Source organism: Fonsecaea monophora (assembly GCF_001642475.1).
Source record: "Fonsecaea monophora strain CBS 269.37 chromosome Unknown Scaff137, whole genome shotgun sequence".
In the NCBI taxonomy this organism is placed as follows: domain Eukaryota; kingdom Fungi; phylum Ascomycota; class Eurotiomycetes; order Chaetothyriales; family Herpotrichiellaceae; genus Fonsecaea; species Fonsecaea monophora.
In genome coordinates, this window is record NW_019174068.1 from 108 (window position 1) to 19,078 (window position 18,971).

The following is an 18,971-nucleotide window of genomic DNA, read 5'->3' on the forward strand; positions in this document are numbered from 1 at the left end:
GTCAACACCAACGTCAACAACATCACAACACCACAATATCACACACGTCCACATCCAACACAACACCTCACAAACATCAAGTCGTCACCATGGGTTGCACTAGCTCCAAACAACAAGCCAGCAGAGGAGAGCCAACACCGTCTCCCAGAATGAGATCGGTCGCCTCCCCAACACCAACCTTCACCAGCACCCTGTCGACCAAGCCAAAGAGGCCCAAGGCCAGAAAGTGCCCCACGCCCAGCTCGCGCTCGCACTACGTTCACTTTTCGGACCACATCACCATCAGCAGCCAGTATGGCCATCCGTACCCAGAGTACGACCCTCACCCAGGACGTTGGTACTCGTGAAGGAGTCATTGGAAGGGTTTGACTGGCAGAATGGTGATTGTTGAGGAGGATTAGGAGAGGGATTTGGGTTGTGGGACGTTCCAGGAGGGAAATCAAAACAAAGGCTAAGAAAAAAAGTCAGCGGAAAGAGGAGGGGGCTCTGCAAATGGACAGCCACCTTCACGTTGGTGCAGAGTGTGAGTAGCCAGCCTGCAGTGGTTGGCTGGTGAAACCAAGAGCTGTTTCCTGTCTCCTGTAGCTTTTTTTCATAGCTGGAATCAAAGAACTTTAACTCAAATATAGTCTGGTTCCAACAATTCGTGGTAATTTAATTCGGCACGGGCCACCTTTGGAGTTATTGGTGCTCCAACCCTGCTGAAAATAACACCCACAGTTACAAATGTTGCTCCTTGACATCAACATTGTCATTACCCACGACCTTTTCCGTAGATGTCGAGAAGAGTGGGCAGAGTGCTTGAACGGTAAGAAATGTGAACAAATCTGTAGAAGTGAGAGCCTCGCAGTCTCTTGCCGTCCAGGATGAACCTGAAAGAAAATATGTCCCAGTGTAAGGCCCACAGTGAACCAAGCTTCAGGTGGCCGTGCATGTCACCGCACTCAACGTCGCGGGTGCTGGCAGGTTGAGTAAAAGGTAAATCGCGCTGTATCGAGAGAGATGGAATCAATGTTCGAAATCGCTGAACGCGTCGAGGACTGCTGCGGTCAAGCGGTGTAAAAAACCGCGAAAAGTAGCTCGTCATGATCTCATTCTGCGCCAACAGGCTAATTGCAAAAAGTGCTCCCCAAATCAAAAATCGTTCTGTTCGTCCCGTACAGAAAGGTACAACTTGGAAATACCATATCTTGTCTTTGACATTTTAGTTTTCATCATTCGTTCATCGATCATTGTAGGCGAGGAACAATCTCCCGACGACCGGATGTCAAATCTCGCACATGTTTCAGATTGGATACTGTATTCTCAGCTGCATTCGAGCTCATGACGAGAGGGCTTGGTTGAAGGGCTCTCAAAAGGTCTTCTTGTTGCTGTTGCAGGAAGACATCTCCCAAGACAAGACAGCGTGGCAATAAGTCGTATTCACATCAGATAAAGTCGTCCTCGTCGTTGTCCAATTGGCCCTTCTCTTTCCGAGCACGTCTCCGCTCCCGAATCCTCTTCTCCGTAGCCATAAACTCCCGAATGCCGACGGGGATTCCCTGAAACAGGACATCATCCTCCTTGGCCTCTGCCGATGCTGAAGGAGTCGTCCAAAGGCTTTCACTCCCGCCGCCGTCATCGTCCATACTTCCCGAAGCGTCGCTCACTTCGGGTCTCGCCATCTCGATCTTGGGAGCCCCGCGTCGCTGCTTCGGTGCTTTGGACTGCGCCTCCCGAACCCGGGCTGCCCACTCTTCCACATCATCTCGATAATCGTCCCAGACGCAGTGCACGCAGCCGCTCATGCAGCAATTGTCAGGCTCGGCCGGTTTGGGAGGCACGGGGACGCCGTTGATGGTGCGCCACGTCGAGTCCGGCGTGCTCGACGTCCGCCGTTCATATCCTGACCCGCGTATCGAACCGAAGACCTTCCGTGCTCTTTCCATCTTTTCTTCATCGCCCGGTTGTACAAAGGTGGGCAGGTCTGAGTATGTCGCAGGATGTTTCTCGATCGGTGTCGACAGAAGCTCGGTGTAGAAGTCACCGAGTGGCATGGCCTGATGCTGTTCATCAGGCACTCTTTGACGCGACGGTGCAGTAGTGGCGAAAGATCGCAGGCCCTGCACAGGGTGGCCTTGTACGAGAGACTTAGAGTGAGTCCGCCGGGAAGCGTTGCGCAGGCTGGATGTTGAGACTCGGCGCTGCTGGCCGTTCAGTTGTCGCAGGAGACAGGACGTACACGTCCATTTGATGCGTAAAGGCATGTTTAGAGTTGGAGTTCTGCAGACGCAAACAGCTGTGGAACACGACTAATAAAGACTAATATCTACGATGGAGCGCCACAGAGGAACTTGGCCGTTGCGATCGTTTGTGACGATGCGTCGTTTTTTCCCTCATGTTTTTTTCATCCGTGGCAGCCAGCGGGAGCTCCCATGCAGGTGATGTCACTCACAGCCACCACTTCTGGCACTGGCACCCCGGCTGGTGTCTTGGCTTATTCAGAGCCGCCAGCCTCGTCTACAGCCCCAGAAGCGGCCAGAGTTCCCCGATCCTGCGACAAGGCTGTGCCTAAATAAATATCCCAGAGAACTCGGGAAATAATCTCCGCTCGCCCTCGGGTTACTCTACGGGGTAATGTGAGGCTTTGGAGACCGCGGGTTGGGGGATTGCGATTTGGCGCCCCTGACTCGACTTTACTCCAACGCATGGCTCATGGATGTTACCCCCTTTGCTTCCAGACTGGTCGATCTCCCTTGCATTTACCTTTACCGAGTAATACATTGCGCGAGTTTCGATTTTTTTTGTCCCCCTTCTCTCCTTTTTTTTTCCCTTTCACCGCCACTGCCTATATTAGACTTGTTGTTTGCTCTCCGGCTCCCTCTTTCCCAGCCCTTGCTACATTCTTTATAGATTTCGAATTATTTACAGTCCTTCGTTTTCGCTCAGCGCTAGACAACCTCGATAGACAAATACTCAGATTACCGCTTTAGAATCCATCCACTCACCTTAGAGGGATCACCAAAACAAACACACGAAACAAAACACTCCCGCAAAAAAATAAAAAATGTCGCACTTCACCATCGGCACGTTCGTCGCCTCCACGGCCACCGCCCTCGCGCCCTTCCTCGTCGTCTACTACATGCCGCAAAAGACGCAGACCCCTTCATCCTCGCTGTCGGCTCTCCCCAAACCGCGTCCCCTGGCGGCTCTGCGCGACGCGCGCGAAACTGCAAAGACCGCCCCGGAATTCAACCTCCTCTGATTTCTTCCGACGCGATTCCTGGCTCTCTCTTTCTTTCTCAGAAAGAAGAGGGATGGTCAACGTGAAGTGAAGGGTTTCGGTCAGGTTATGTTGTGGGTTCTTCAGGGATGAGTTTTGATTTGATGGATAACGACCGACGAAGGTTCATGATTGACTGGCGCATTGATAATGCATGATGGGTACAACGAGAAAGCGGGCATTGTCTTGCCGCGCGAAGCCAGGTCATGATCACGCGGTTTCGAGCGGTCGGTATTGATGACGGAAAGCATGTATTTGTGTGTAGTACAAAGAGGATCACGGCACAGATCTCTCCTCAGGTATTCCTGCTCACTCTGCGCATTTCATTTCTCGCGATGACAAAGATGAGTGGAGGAAAATGATATTGTGTCTCGATCCTGTCCCGTGCTATCGCTTGTTATAAGCGGACCGTTCCGTACTTTTGACTTCAACTAGGATATTAGCCTAGATCCGCAACAGGAGGCTTGCATCAAACACACAATCATGTCCATCTCCCATGGAAGGCATTACCAGATTATTTCTCCATTATTAACGTATCTACCTAGCTATACAACAAGCCAGAGAAGTAATCTCTGCGAACAAATGTGGAAGCCCGAGACACCATCCACGAAAACGTGCCCCTGCTCGAAATCACTTTGTTCAATCTGCCAGTAATTAATCACCACGACAATCATATCTCCCAGTAATAGAGCCCCTTGCAATCAGTTCACTACTGCATAGATGGGCCTGACGGGCGGAGTATGAGACCTGAGGTCTGTGAGCGTCCCAGGATCCGTTCCGTCAAGTGGCTGACTGTGCTGTAATTACCAAGTAATAACAAGGTCTGACAACCGCTCATCTAAAAATGGACGACATCCGCTCGGTCAGCCTGCCGCTCAACGACCGAGCTGTCTTGCGTTTGTTCTTCATTCTCCCATTCAAGTCCCAGGAGGCTGGGGTTACGGCGGCCTCGAAATAAGAGGGCGGAGCACCCGAGATGGCAGCCTCTGGCGTGCTCACATGTCTCCTGCCGGGCAGGGAGGTCGCTCCGCTTCCGCCTGCACTCCCCACGACTTGCTTCTCGTCAGACACAGACACAGCCATAGGCGGTGCTTGCGTGCGGCTGATGGCAGGCAATGTAGTAATCGTACTTGGCGCGGGGCGAGTTCTGATCGAGGCCTGGAAAGACGATGGAGCAATCGTGGATATCATAAACCCTGGTCTCGCGTTGACGCGGTATGGTCTCTCGCGAATCGATGCGGTGTGCGCAATGACCACGGCATCGCGCAACTTGCGGAGGTCTGCGCCGTAATGCTTCAGCGAATACAGCCGTTTCGCGAGTTTGTCGACGCCCTTGGCGTCCAAAAGCTCTTCGTTCCTGCCCTTGTCCACGTTGGATTCGAAGAGGTCGACAAGCTCCTTGTACTCGCGACGATACTGCTGAAAAGCATCGAGCCGTTGCCTCTTACCGCCGATCGCTACCTTGGACTTCTCCTCTTTAATAAGATGGTCCAGGTACTCCAGCGTGGCATCGTTGTACGGGGTGATGGAATGGTGCTTGAGCCACAAGCTAAACTGTACTGCCGCCTTTTGAATCTCTTTATGTTCGCGTTTGAACTCTGCGACCGTGGCTTCTTTCGCCTTGATTGCAGCCTCGATGATGGTGGTGACCTTTGCATTCTCTTGCAACAACATCTCGACTTTCGGATCTTTGATGGTCCTTTTCGTCTCCTTGTGTTCGTACAGGATATGCTTGTGCTCTGTCCAATGATGCCTGCAACCTTTACAGTGCTGTGAGCCGGCGAATGCCGCGCATCTGACCAACTCTGGTGTTCCCACCTTTTCAACCGGGACATTGGTCAGACAGCAAGGGTTGTGACAGAGGACTTTGTGTACAGTGTCCTCTCCATTGGGGCCTGGAGTATCAACCTTTTTGATGCATCTCGCATTGGTACAGACGGTCTTTGGGCGAGTGACTGGGCTGAAGACCACCGAGTTCTGCTTTACGTCTAATTTCTTCAGCATTTCGTCCTTGCTCAATTTGCTGTTCCGCAACAGCTCGTTGTCTCTTTGGTTCAACTCGATGGTATCATTGATCTTTTGTGCTATCTCAGCCATGGGCTTGGTCAACTGGAGGATCAAGCGTCGAGCCTCGTTCAGACTGAGAGTATTCTCCACTTGATGAGGCTCCAACTGGCGGATATAGTTGAGCAAACGTCGAGACTCGGTAGCAGACTGCTCCCAACTCCGGCAATAATCGTTGAAGCTGCCCAAGCTGACATTTTGTTTATGAGCAGCCAGGTAGCGGAAGCTCTCCGAGTCAAAGCAATAGACTGTGTCGCGAAACAGCCCAAGATTGACGTCGCGGAATTGTTTCAACACAGCCTCAAGTGGTATGAAGGTGTCTCCAGGATGATAATTCGAACCACGAGTGTTGGTGAAACCAAACACCATATTGCGTGCAGCATTTCGATGCAAATGTGTCAACAATTCCTTGATACAAAACTCGAACATGACGTTCAATCGAGAGTTGTTTGGCTTGAGGAGTATCAGAATGCCGTGCAGCTCCTTGTAGTTGCTCAGCACTGACAGGATGTCCGCCATGTTGGCTTTGTCCTGGTCCAGACCTCTGGTATCGCCGATACCAGGAGTATCAATCAAGCGCACCATGACCGAATTGACGAAAATAGGGTACGTGATAGCCTTCTGGGTGGCCGACTGGCCGTCAGAGGCGTCATGTTCAAACTCGTCTCTTGCCCCGATCCTGATCTTCCTTTGAATCAGTCTCTGCAGAGGGTCGTTTTCGTCCACCGTCTGAGTGGCAAACGAACATGGAATCACATGCTCTATTTCACTTGCATCCATCGCCTCTTGCAAAGTGCCGTGGGTGAGATAATTTACGAATGCGTTGATCCAGGTACTTTTGCCGACACCTGTCTCTCCCAGGATCAAGATATTGACTTCTTCAAATGGGTCCATGGCATCGAGCATTGCCAAAAGTTGACGGTCCTCATATCGCTCAAAGTTTGGTCCATGCTGCTGTGCGTTGCACCTGAAACCCCAGTAACGATATTTTGTCCGACCACAGTCGCAGTACAGGTAGTGATCTCGCCGGCCGTAGTCGATGGTAGAGTAACATCGAGAACAGATCCACTGACGTTTTGTTCGAGGTACACAGCCTCGTCCCGGACAAGATAGCTTGACAGGCTTCCGATCCATTGGTTTCTTGGTTCCCCACGTATCAAGATGGGCATCGTCGAAATGCATCAAACATTTGTCTGCGAGGAAGTTTTGAAGTTTCTGGAAGTCGTTTGTGATCAGCTTGCCGTCGCGATGGTACATGATATGGGACTTCTCGAAAGACTGCCCGCTATGGTCACAGTCCACAATTCGAACCGACGTTTGCGTGGTGCCACTCTGAAGTATGTGAAAAGTAAGTTGCGAATTGGGCCCCCAAGTTGCATTGTCATCCATAGCGGTGCGGCTGAAATAAAGAGTATACACATGGCCACGAGGTGTCGGCACCGAACATTCGTTGGAAAAGAAGGCTGCTCCATTCTTTGTTGTTTCGTCGATGAAAGCCAGTTTTCGAGCATAGACATCTGCTACCGCAGTAAGCTGGGCCGGTGAATAGGGGCTCTTGACGAATCTCTCAAGGACTTGCCCCAGCTGTCTTGAGCCCATCCGACCATTTCGAAAATCGCGCAGAGCCACGCCGTATTGTTGCCTTAGCACACCCTCTGATTGATTGGCACGAGCAAGGAAGTCAGAGACTTCGCGAATATGATCCTCCGGTACAAGAGCACGCCGACGAGAAAGATAGGTCCAGTAATCCTTGAGTCGCCGCTGAGCGTTCCTGATCTCTTCGAACATATTCATGTAGTCCGAAAGAAGGTCTTCGTTCGGCTGACTGACCACGATTCCGCTGGGCTCGAAATTCAAAATCAGTGAGAGCCAGTGCACTGGGAGCAGCGTGTAAACGATAGGCTGTCCCCAGCCCCCATCCATGTCCAAGATCTGATTTGGTACATTTTGCATGAATTGGCAGGCTCCTTCGAGGTCGGTCTTTAGTGGATTGCTTCCTGACATGTCTGTGCGTAGATAAACTTGAAGCGAATTGGTCAGGTCATGGGATTGAGACGAGTCTGCAGTCTGGGTTCCAGGAAAAGAGATTTTTTGTTCAATGTTGGCATATTCCTTTCGTAGTAGCTCTTTCACCGTATTCCTATCTTCGCCTGCTGATCTATGATAGTTTGCTGTTAGGATGCTCCGACTACCCCATGTGATCTCTGACACCACATGTGTGGCATGGCTTTGCTGTATGTTTTCCCGAGAGATACACTGCTGCAGTTCAGGGCTTGTAAAGTTGATTTTCTCGAGAAACGTGGTGACGACATGTTGTAGGGACATTTGGACGATAAAATTACTCCCATGTCGGTCGAGAAGAGCGCTTGTCGAGCCCGAAGGAACAACTAGCCCTGAAAGGATGCTGGCTCCCAAAGAAGAGTGCACTCCAACAGCGTTAAACTTGTCTTTGAGATCAGAAGTCTCGACAACACTGAATCGAGACGATGGACGCGCCTCGCTAGTGACTGCAGTCTCGGGAAGCTGGCGGCTCAGCAACGAAAGTGGTTGAAAAGAGTCGGTCCGTGCATCGTACAGGCTTCCTAGGACGGCAGCCTCACCGAGTGAGACTCTTTTCAGCCCTAGGGAAGACATCTTGATGGCACCGAGACCGAGCAGCAACAGATGGCTGGTGATCCTCACCAACCGCTTGCTGAAGGCGAAATGTGAGCTGAGCGGGCAGAAGAGGTGATGCACGGAAGATCATGGGAGCTCCGCATTTATCAGGCAAATGGCCAGGGAGTACTGACCGGGTATCAAAGGGTATTCGTAGAGAAGGAAGAAGAAGAAGAACGAGCCTAAATCAGCCTGACCTCGACGCACTTGAACAAGGCGCAGAAGTCACCTACATCCTGCGCCTCATACCTGGCGGAAGAATGTGGACAATAACGAATCAATTCATTTTACACGGCATGTGTCCACCAGTCCTTTTCATTGTCGCAAATGGACCAAGAGTACTTACTGGGCGCAAGAAATGGGAATTGGGTCTCAGTCTAAGCGATCTGCAACCACTGCGGTGATAAAGTGTCGGGCGCATAATCTCAGGCGAGGTTGAGATGGCACTGGGTAGTTAGGCGAGGAAAGGCGTCCGTGGTCTGCTCGACTTGCGAACTGAGGCTAGTTCATAAGGCGACACGGCAGAAAGCAGGGACTTGGACCCAGGACTTTGCCAAGGGACCTAGGGGAGGTCATGACCAAAGAAGAGCGTGCCTGGGTCAGCCATATCCGGGTGTGAGTTCCTCGCTGTATCCCTTGTCTGTGTTATGTTTCCATACGTCATGCGAAGTAGGGAATGAGGCTGGACAATCAGAAGGATGCGTGATGTTGATGGGACGGAAGAAATGCGGTGGTGAGGCTGAAGAAAAGCGCCAGTCTATCGACATGGCCCACCGTAGCGAGTTATTTGCGGTGGAGTATTAAACCCCATGACGCAGTTTCGCATTCTCACTTCATTGACAATCTTGATAGTGGTTTCTATCTCTTTGCTTCTTGTCCTTGCAAAAATACCTAGTATACACCACCAGTCCGGCTACTGTATCAGATGCAGCTCCGCAAGATCGTCATGAATGGCGCCTTCGAGGTCGATTTGGTGATCGTCGCCATTCAACAGCCCCAAGTAATACGATAGATCACGGCCATCAAACTCTCGAGTCGCAAAGCCGTTACCCAGGAACTCAAACATGTTCAACGAGTTCATATATTCGACCTGGTAGTCCTCGAACCTGGGAGTCGCGAGGAGGTCCATATATACCAGTCGAGAAGCAGGGAACATTGGCAGTGGTCCGTCGACTTTTCCCTGCTTGAACCACGAACTACATCCCTATTGTTACGAGGAATATCAGTGCCTTGCCTGGAGTTGGATATCAGGGATACACCCACCGAGGTCCAAGCTGTTCTCTTCAGGAACAGTTGTGCATGCTCTCTGAACTGCTCGGCGATTTCCGGTTTCGGAGTCAGACTCTTTATACGGTCCTTTTGCATCTTTTGAATGCACTGGATGATATTGCCTGCAAGCGTCTCGATGATGGGCAAGAAAGATCCGTGCCCAAGTGGACCGTAAGGTCCACCCATCATGAAGTAATTCGGCACTTTCCAACATTCAGTATCCATTAGAGGCAGTGTTATGGGGGAATGCATACTGTGAGGAACTCCAATAGAAAGGTATGAATAGGCCTCTTTGGCCCACATCTTTGCAATGCTGTGTCCATTTGCTTCGACCGGAAACCTAGGGATCCAGCTTGTGTTGAACCTGTCGTGCACCAGTCAGCCAATCGGTACCGCAAAATCACAATGCGCAGCTGTGAGCTTACCCTGTGGCACAAATGATAATGTCCACATCGTGTTGCTGGCCTTCACTATCGATGAAACCATCCGAGTTGATCTCTTTCATTGGCGTGGTGAAGACTTGAACATTCTCTTGATTCAACGCTTCAAGAAAGCCGTTTCCGGGCTGAGGATCCTGATTTAGTTGGAGTTCATGCACGTTGCTTGGATCAACTCACAGTCGGCCTTCTACATCCCACACCGAAGTTCTTGGGGATGATAGCCTCTAGGAGTTCAGGTTTCGTCGTACCAAGCTTTTGCATCATTTCGTTCCGAGCAAACTGCAGAATCATTTCAGCATCCTCTGTGGTGGTTTGGCAAAGGATTGTCTTACTTCTCTGGCACCTTCGGCCTCGGGTGTCCCATTCAGAATGAACTTGAACCTGACATTCAGCTCCGACTCTATCATTTTCGAATACTTCAAGAATAAGTCCGGGTTCTCAGCAAATCGCCTTTTCTGCTCCTCGGTATCTGTTCCCAGCATTAGAACGTCCACGGTTGTATCCACCAGAGCGAGACGTAAGTTGCTTACAGTGGAAATTTCCTCCATTCGGTCCAGCAAACTTCTGAGCAAAGCCTGCCGTGATCCACGTTGGCGATCTTACCCACGCGTATAGTTGCTTCACCTGCGATGCAATCTTCGAGATGATTTGGATGCCACTGCTGCCAATTCCAATGACGGCGACGCGTTTGCCAGTCAAGTCAATTTGGGGATCATAGTTGGCGCTGTGCACGAGGGTGCCTTTGAATGAATGCAGGCCCTTGATATCTGGCCATTTCCAGTTACTATGGGCAGCACACTTGTCAGCAAACAGGACACGCAGCAAAGCATTAAGGGTAGAAGAAACGTACTTCAGAATGCCTCCACCATTGACGAGGACGTGGCATGTGTCCACAAACTCGGTGCCATCGGGCCGCCGCACATGCACCTCCCAAACGCCTTGCTCGGGTTGCCAATACGCTCCGGTCACAGTATGCTCAAGTTTGACGTACTTGATCAAACCGTGCTTGTCGACGACGTCTTTGAAGTATTGCCAGATCTCGGGCGATTCCGAGTAGTACTGGGACCAGTTGGGATTTCTTTCCCAGGTGAACTGATATGCAGCGGAAGGAATATCACAAGCGCAGCCAGGATATCTGTTAGACGGAGGTTCCTTGTCAGCAATCTCTCTCTCTCTCTCTCTCTCTGTCCCTCTCCCGAAACAAGAAACACCACGAGAGGTAGGGCGCGAGCACCATACCTATTCTCCAGCCACGTTCCTCCAACGTCCTTGTTCTTCTCGTAAAGCTGCAACTCGACATTCTCGCACCGATCCTCGATGAACTTGGAAAGCGTGATGCCTGAAGCGCCCGCGCCGATGTGGATCACTCTTATCTTACGCGGAGTGGCATATGGCTCCTCGTGGATCCTGTAACCCCGAGCATTCTGGATCATCCATCCAAGCTCGTTGAAGACCTCGCCCGTCGCGTTGGACGAGAAGCCTTCGCCATCTTTCGAGGGCGCCATTTTTCCGAGTGGAACAAGTCCAAGTGATTGACGCTTTGCGAGCGACTTTACAAAAGTCGGAACCTGATATTGCGAGTGAAGGAATTACCAAACCACCCTCGGATACTTTTTGTATCTGTATCGTGCACTCAAGGGTCTACCTACGGACCACCAAAAGTGTGGATCTGGAAGATACACGCGGGGTATATAATATCCTCTTCTTAAACGGAACCCAGATTAAATGGGCTTTTTTGAGTGGCACCACGACAACCCACTCCCCATCTACGAAGGTCTAAAACTCCCTGATTTGGTCAGCAGGAGGTATCAGTTGAAGCCTTTTTTGGAGGTAGACCTCGGTTCCCAGGATTCCATCTCCAAGGGCATTGTCCGCGGTCCGCGGGGATGTTGCCACACGCTGTGAGAGAGCGGGACGACTGACTCGGGTGGGCTATCACGGAATATTACTCGTGGACCACGAAACTGTAAGGGTGGCTTGGAGTGGCTAAGTCGGGGTAATGCGGCACGATAAACTCCAAAGCCAATACAAGTACAAGGTGTAGGGATATTGAGGAGAGAGAAGTCCGGGCTCTATCATCAATCAGGCCACTAAACTACCACCCCTCGCTCACCCTCACTCAACAAAGTACAGCTGACCAGGAACAGCCGGGCGGGAGTCAATTTCCAAGAGATAACCGGGCGCCCTTTGAGTCTTCTCTAAACGAGGTATCATTCCACAAGTTGGGGGTTTACTTCGTTGTGCAATAGACCGAGGTTGGAATATCCATTCCCAGTTGCTACATACAAGGCTGTACAGACAAACAAACAAACATAGTTATAACCTGTCTTGGAGGGTGGATACCACAAACCCTGGACTTGCACTTAGAATATGTCGAGCGAGGCACAATGGTATTAGGTGGGAAGAGGGTCGATCAAACGGGAGATGATTGATGCTCTGTGGTTTGCTATATATGTAATATATCCAGAAGACATCTTGATATCTCTGGTAGTGTATACATCCCCGGACTCGGCTGCGATTCTGGTAACATTGTTCAAACTCGCCTCGAAATCGGCCGAGGCTAGGATATTTGCATCCGCTCCCACAGTCAAGAGCGAGGCGCGCTGAGGCTGCGTCTTTTGAAAGCCTCGTCCTTCAGCACCAGGCGTATTTCTCCTTGGCAAGCCAAACGACTTCATCGTCTGGTTTCGCTGCCCATCTGAGACTGCACAAATGCTCCTTGTCGCGGGTAATGATCTCCACTTTGCCCTGCTCTTCCGTCCTCAGCCTCTGAGCCGCAGCGACTACCAGTTCTAGTGGATCCCAGACCTCCACACCGGCAGCCATCTCCCATTCATGTGCCTCTAACTGTGCTCTCAAGAGAAGTGCGGACATTGCGTGTTGGGCGTCTACTGAATCCTCCAGCGACGGCGGGACAACTGTGTGAAGGATATGTAGTTGCCACTCTGACTCCTTGGCTGCGTAAACGCGGCACCAGATCAGAGCGAGGCCGCTGGCTCGATGGATCGCACCCTTGAATTTTGGGAATCCTCTGTTCAGGACCTTGGTCTGGAACTCCTCTCGGGCAAAGTGCCATTCAAAATGCTCGACATCCGGGCGAATTGCAACATGATTAATACCTGGGATACCCTTGGATACCGTACGCAAGCGATGTTCAAGGTACTCAACAGTCGGAATATCCTTCAGATCCTCCATTGTCAAATCATCGACGACAGGAAACATGGAACTGGCTGATTTGTACACTGTTTGGTCCAGTGGAGGGAGATGGATGTGGTTGCTGGGGAATACTTTCCAGCCGAATCTGGCGTAAAACGTTTGGCCGATATCAGAGTATAGAACAGAGAATGGATTAGTGGTGCCAGATCCAGTCTGCCACGACTCCAATCTTTTTCCCAATTCCGCCATCATTCTGCCAGCGTATCCTTTTCCACGGTATTCGGGACGAGTGTAGACCGAGGCGATGCCATGGGCTTGGGTTTTCTTCAGCACGCCGTCTTTTGCCACATAGGCTTGGACCAGAAGGCTCTCGCAACAGGCAAGGATGGGCCGCGAACCATCGGGGTTTGGGGGTAGAGAGTCAGAGGTCAAAATCCATCCAGTGATCCGACCATCTCTTGTCAAATCGACTGCCTGAAGGATCACTTCGCGTTCCAGGTATTGCTCGAGGGTGAGTGGGCCTTGCCATGCTTCGGCATTAAGATACGCAGTCTGGACGTATTCGAGCGCTGAGGCAGACACAAGTTTCAGGTCCGGAGACTGAGCTGATGGTTGAGAGGCAGGGTCGATCGGGGGAGGCTTGGAAGCCAAGTCGGTCGCAGTTGGATGCACGTCTGCGGAAGTCATGATGTCTCTTGTCTAACGAAGCCTGTGCTTATGAGCAAATAACGGGGAAATGATGGAGGAGATCGGGTTAAGAATATTCATGCCGTCTTGTCACAAGGCGCATTAACCTACTGTGGAGAGTAAGATGGACAAACCTTTGGGCAAGGCAACAAGAGCCGCATATGTAGAGTCATTCAATTCGTAATTCGTAAGAGTGTGAATGAGTCTTTGCCAGAAAAATGCGTTCATAGTGTGTTGGAGGAGGGGCTGAGGGGCAGCAGGGGCAGGCAAACTGCGCTTCTTCGTCGAGGGATTAACCGAGATAGACCCGCTCATCTCAACACAAACCCGTTGATCAACATGAAACGTCGAAAAGGAGATGGAAATTGGGGCAGGAGATACAACTGCAGCCTCGTCACCAGCTTCACCGTCAACCTCTTCGCCTCGTGTACATATCTCTCGCTTTGTTCGAAATCACACTCCAAGTCTGCAGGACAGAATGATTGGGTGCCGTATAGAAGTGAAACTAACTGACAGGACGCAGGGACTCTACTGCCACCTCTCCTCAGCGCCATTCAGCCTTCCTCTATGGTCGCCTTCTCGCCCTTCCACTCCTTCACTCCTTGCGCCCCCTGGTCAGTGCATCTCGTTTGCTATTACCTCCTGCAATTGATGCTCTTGACGCCCTCCAATGGTGCCGCCTTCTTGTTCCCATGGGTTCCAGTTCACTGAGGAGCTGGTACCCGTCCTCCATCCAATCCAGTCCTGCCAACACCTGGTGGGTGCCGTGAATCGCACACTATCCAGTTCGACCGCACCTCATCGCGTAACTTGACTATGTTGGATCTGCACAGGAACCAAATAAACAGACAAGGCTGTCCAGCTTAGATTGTCCACTTCACGCATTCTGTCTTTCTGCCGCGACTCATTTTTTTCTTGTTAATTCTCCTCTTAGCTTCCACTCTTTCACCCCGATCCAATTCCACTTCCTTCACCTGTCTGGTCCGCATTTTAGATTTCACATACACTTCATCACTGCGTCTGGCTCCCCTGTAGCCGGAGATACTTGAAGTAGCGCAGGCCGCAGCAGTATCCTATCTCATTCGCATCCTCACTCACGAGGCCGGCCTCAGACCTCTCTGTGAATTCGAGTCACGCTGGCGCTGCCTCCTGGGGGACGCTACAGGAGGTCATTTCAACCTAACAACCCTCACCGATTCCAGACTTGCAAACATCCAAAGGCTCTCTGCATGAACGGATCTTCCTCACACGACCCTTTTGAAGCGTCCGTCAACATGTCCTATCAGCCTATGACCCCTCGGTAAGCAGCCGTCTTTGGCCTCCACACCACTGCGCCAGTCTTGTTCCCCCAATCGCCTTGTGTCCTCTTTGTACCAGGCGTTGAGGCGGCTTATTCGCGACAGACTTCACACTGTCAAATAGCTTCTGTCATGCAAAGTCTGAATACATGTTCATTATCCTGTATGCTAATGATCTATTTACTAGGCTGGAGGACATCCCCACTGACCGTCGAGATTTGGCTCACACTATGACATACCGGTCTCCCCCACGTCTCTCGCGAATGGCAGACCGTAACAAAGACACCATTATCGAAGTCTCTGATGATGACTCTGATGCTGCTCCACCCCGTCAGTTGCGGAAATCCCTTCATCGATACCCAGTCAACAAAGCTTTGTCAACCACTTCAGCTAGTGATGCCGATGTCTCCGAGCTGGAATCTGCAGTAAAGGGCCGTCTAACTCATGAACCCCGAGCCCTCAAGAGAACATGGACTCCCAGCACCTCCCTAGACGACTCACCACAAATTGCGCCTGAAGATCGTGGAAAACGTCGTGTCAACGCACCCTCTGATGCCATGATCTCGACGCGCCGCAATGAAGCTGGTTCTGGTCTGCAACTCTGGCATCACAGACACAAACGATATGTTACCGTGTCCAAACAACCAACTGTCAGTGCCAAAAGTGGCACCCAACACTACGCAAAGTCCGAGAAGAAAGCAGCGCCACAGCCACCGTACTATGTCGATGGTCGGCTCGACCTCAAGATGTATCGAGGGCCAGGTTACGAGCGCTTCCCGGTAGTGCTTGGCACTGTTGACGGACACCAAGAGCTGTGTGATAGCTGGGACGCAGAACAGGTTCTCAAGCTGGAGAGAAAGGCGTTCAAGTTGCGGCAAGCAATTCGAACCCCTTACATTATCCATGGCTCCGATTCTGAGACAAGCAATGACGAGATAGAGGAAGTTCAGGGGGAAAAGACATTTGAAAAGAGGTGTCTTGCTTGTGTTATCGAAGTCTTTCCAGACATTGAACGCACCTTTGTCGAAAAGAAGATTCAAGATGCACCCCCGCAGCCCCAATATTTCGACGAACATGATCAGGAGATGATCGATACCGGCGCCCCGTCCCTTGCCCAAAGAATCATTGCCGACATCCTAGAGATGCAGGCATATCCTAAACAACGTCCTGCTCACTCAAAGACCACCTGCAAAGGGGCTGCGAACGATGGCACTGGCATTACCATCACCTGGGACAGAGGTCTTCCAAAGGACAAAATGTACACAAAAGATGCCATCATTCTACTCGCGAAGCACTTTGTGAATGTCCCTACCCACTACATCGCCAAAGTGGTAGAAGACAAAAAATCCATCTTCGACTCCTATGTCACCATCCAGGGACAAGAGGATCGATATTACTCGCTCACACCCAGACCATACAAACGTTACGTTAAGCCAAGAACTGAGGTGGAGCAGACATACCAGCTGGCAATAGGGGACCGCCGCATCCCAGCAGAATACGCCAATAGAGTCAATGAATTGCAGGCGGCGAAGCAGTTCTCAGCTCGCGAGGCAATCAAGGAGGCTGTCAAGACGGCTAAGGAGGAAGCTGAAGCTTTGAATTTGGCAGAACATGTCAAGACTGGGGCAGTCATGGAATGCCAGTGCTGCTTCGACTCAGAGACTCCTCTCAACCGCATTGTCGCTTGTATGGCGGATGTCCCGCATTTCTTCTGCTTCACTTGTGTCGAAGGCCTAGCCGACAATCAGGTTGGCATGTTAAAGTATGAGATGCGCTGTATGGATGGTGATGGCTGCACGGCGGAGCTTTCTCACGAGGACGTTGGAAGAGCAGTCCCGATCACCACATTTGATCGTCTTGAACTCAACAAGCAACAAGCCGACATCATGGCTGCCAACATTGAAGGCCTGGAGCAGTGTCCACACTGTGAATACAAGGCAATTTGCCTGGATGTGGGACAGGAGCCCATCTTCCTTTGCCAGAATCCAGAGTGTTCTCGTGCAACCTGCAGGAAATGCGGGAAGGACAGCCATATTCCCAAATCTTGCGAAGAGAATTCTCTCGACAAGACCTTGTCTGCACGCCATCTGGTGGAAGAGGCCCGCTCAGAAGCCATTATTCGAACATGTCCCAAATGCAAAGCCAAAATTCTCAAGGACTTTGGATGCAACAAAATGGTTTGCACCAGATGCGGCTGTCGGATGTGTTATGTTTGCAATGCAGACATAACACATCTTGGCAGCAATGCCTATTCCCATTTCGGCGACAAATGTGTACTGTATGATGAGCTGGGTATCAATCGACACGAACGTGAAGCGAATGCGGCAGAAAAAGGTGCCATCACCAAGGCCAAAGAGATTGATGCCGAGCTTGATGAAACCAAGTTGCGCATTGACACTGAGAAACCTGCGAACCGACGACCTTCAGCCTTGCTAAATCACCCTGCCGCAGAAGTCTTCCTTCGTGATCTGAATAATCGAGCTGCTCGTCTGAATAATCGTCAAGCATACCTTCACAACTTGCAAACTCGTGTCGATCGTTTGCAAGCCCTGCGCCCAGATCGAGAACTCGAGGATATTCTGGCAGGAGTCCATCGATTGGACCGCGCTCGCAGACATGCAGAGAGACCACAACCAAATGATTCAAGAGAGCATCTAACTCAGTTGATGGAGCTCTACCAGCGAGCACGCCTGAATATTATTCAGCATCCACCTCGTTTGGGTGAACAACTACAGCAGCCACCGCCACCGCTGGGTGGCCACGCACTCGTGCATGGTCAATATCAAGCGCCGCCCACTGCGCCGTTCAACCCAGCTGTCAACCCACCGAGTCTTATTCCTCCTATTCCCAATAGGCCGGTTCCTGCAGCAGCAGCATTTGGGGACCTCGCGATGGCACGCAGCAACATCCCTAAGGTAATAATTGAGGACCGCCGTTTTGGCAATTCAAACCTTGACTTCAACTTTGCTAGAGCACAAGCGACCTTGCCAAATCCAACTGGTCTTGTTCCAGTGACACGTATGGCCCAAGAGCATCGACAGGTAAATCAACCACTTCGCCGGGCAAATAATCTGTCGTACGGCCAATACCGTGAAGCCCCGTATGCTAGCCGCACAGCTGGCACAAGCATGGGATCGAACAATGTCCGCGGCCCGGCTGGTGCTGCAATGCCTACGCACGGCCTTCAAAACGAACACCTTTCCTTTGCCATTCCCTTAGCCGCTCGCAACGCTGCCAGTGGTATTACCAACGAAGGAGTGCGGGATGTGCCCCGCTCTTGACCTTCGAATTGGAAGTACACAACCCCGTTTTGGTGGACTCTGGCGTGCGACTGAGTGATCTCTGCTCGATCTGGCAGTATCAAGCCGACATCAACAACACATTTGGATAGCGCGAACCGAGCTTTCCGTATTAGTACTGGCCCTCTCAGAAAGTAGAGGCAAACCGCATCACGAATACCAACTACGATGACACGAGGGTCGTCGACAGATATGCAAACTTGCTGGCAGACGCGAGGCTGCTCAGACATTGGCACATATGTGCCTTACACATGAGCTGCAAGACGAGCGGGTCTGATGTTCTAAAGGGTCTAGTTGCAGTTCTTCAGTCTGAGATCGACTGAATTGGACTTTGGGTCACATCTGCTACGGTCGGACTTGGTTTTATGTTCTGCTTGCTTGGACAGGACACGAGCCTCCTTGGATCACTGCTATGGACATACAGGTCTGAATGATGTGGTTTGGTCTAGTGGGAATGGTCTTAAGGTATCATGGTTATCAGAAATAAAAATGAGCTGTGATGGCGCAGGAAGAGCTCTAGATGTATGCGTTGGCCTGGGAGACAGAAGGACTATTTGCACACCTGCTCACTCTGATTCATTGTGAGTAGAACATTAGCTAGTATCTCAGCACTGGACTGAGGTGACAGACCATTCCAAGTAATACCGAATATGGACAGTAAAGAACCAAATTGGGTAAATTTGTCACCTGACTTCGCGCATCATTCAAACTGCGCGTACGAGTTGTGCATACGTCATGATTGGCCAGATTGAGTCTGCATACTTTTGCTCATTGTCCATTGTCCCCAAAGTGCAAAGTAGTCGAAGCTGCTATGATATTGTCTGCGTTCTGATCCTCTAAC

The 18,971-nt window shown here is 51.1% G+C and overlaps 5 protein-coding genes across 5 annotated transcripts; 1 reads left to right on the top strand and 4 right to left on the bottom strand.

The window, feature by feature from the left end:
• Positions 1 to 1,427: 1,427 nt before the first annotated feature.
• On the bottom strand, positions 1,428 to 2,246 carry AYO21_10930 (hypothetical protein; the record flags this gene model as incomplete). Its single annotated transcript, XM_022660835.1, has 1 exon — positions 1,428 to 2,246. The coding sequence occupies one exon, from the start codon at positions 2,244 to 2,246 to the stop codon at positions 1,428 to 1,430; it is 819 nt and encodes a 272-aa protein (XP_022506832.1).
• Positions 2,247 to 4,096: 1,850 nt separating this feature from the next.
• Positions 4,097 to 7,960, bottom strand: AYO21_10931 (hypothetical protein; the record flags this gene model as incomplete). Its single annotated transcript, XM_022660836.1, has 1 exon — positions 4,097 to 7,960. The coding sequence occupies one exon, from the start codon at positions 7,958 to 7,960 to the stop codon at positions 4,097 to 4,099; it is 3,864 nt and encodes a 1,287-aa protein (XP_022506833.1).
• A 934-nt stretch (positions 7,961 to 8,894) lies between these two features.
• On the bottom strand, positions 8,895 to 11,195 carry AYO21_10932 (hypothetical protein; the record flags this gene model as incomplete). The annotated part of the gene is made up of 8 exons (XM_022660837.1): positions 8,895 to 9,185; positions 9,245 to 9,453; positions 9,505 to 9,614; positions 9,676 to 9,824; positions 9,868 to 9,969; positions 10,023 to 10,159; positions 10,221 to 10,825; positions 10,930 to 11,195. 8 exons carry the CDS (start codon positions 11,193 to 11,195, stop codon positions 8,895 to 8,897), a joined length of 1,869 nt encoding a protein of 622 aa, XP_022506834.1.
• A 1,129-nt stretch (positions 11,196 to 12,324) lies between these two features.
• Positions 12,325 to 13,533, bottom strand: AYO21_10933 (hypothetical protein; the record flags this gene model as incomplete). Its single annotated transcript, XM_022660838.1, has 1 exon — positions 12,325 to 13,533. The coding sequence occupies one exon, from the start codon at positions 13,531 to 13,533 to the stop codon at positions 12,325 to 12,327; it is 1,209 nt and encodes a 402-aa protein (XP_022506835.1).
• Positions 13,534 to 15,061: 1,528 nt separating this feature from the next.
• On the top strand, positions 15,062 to 18,112 carry AYO21_10934 (hypothetical protein; the record flags this gene model as incomplete). Its single annotated transcript, XM_022660839.1, has 1 exon — positions 15,062 to 18,112. The coding sequence occupies one exon, from the start codon at positions 15,062 to 15,064 to the stop codon at positions 18,110 to 18,112; it is 3,051 nt and encodes a 1,016-aa protein (XP_022506836.1).
• Between the last annotated feature and the right edge of the window lie 859 nt (positions 18,113 to 18,971).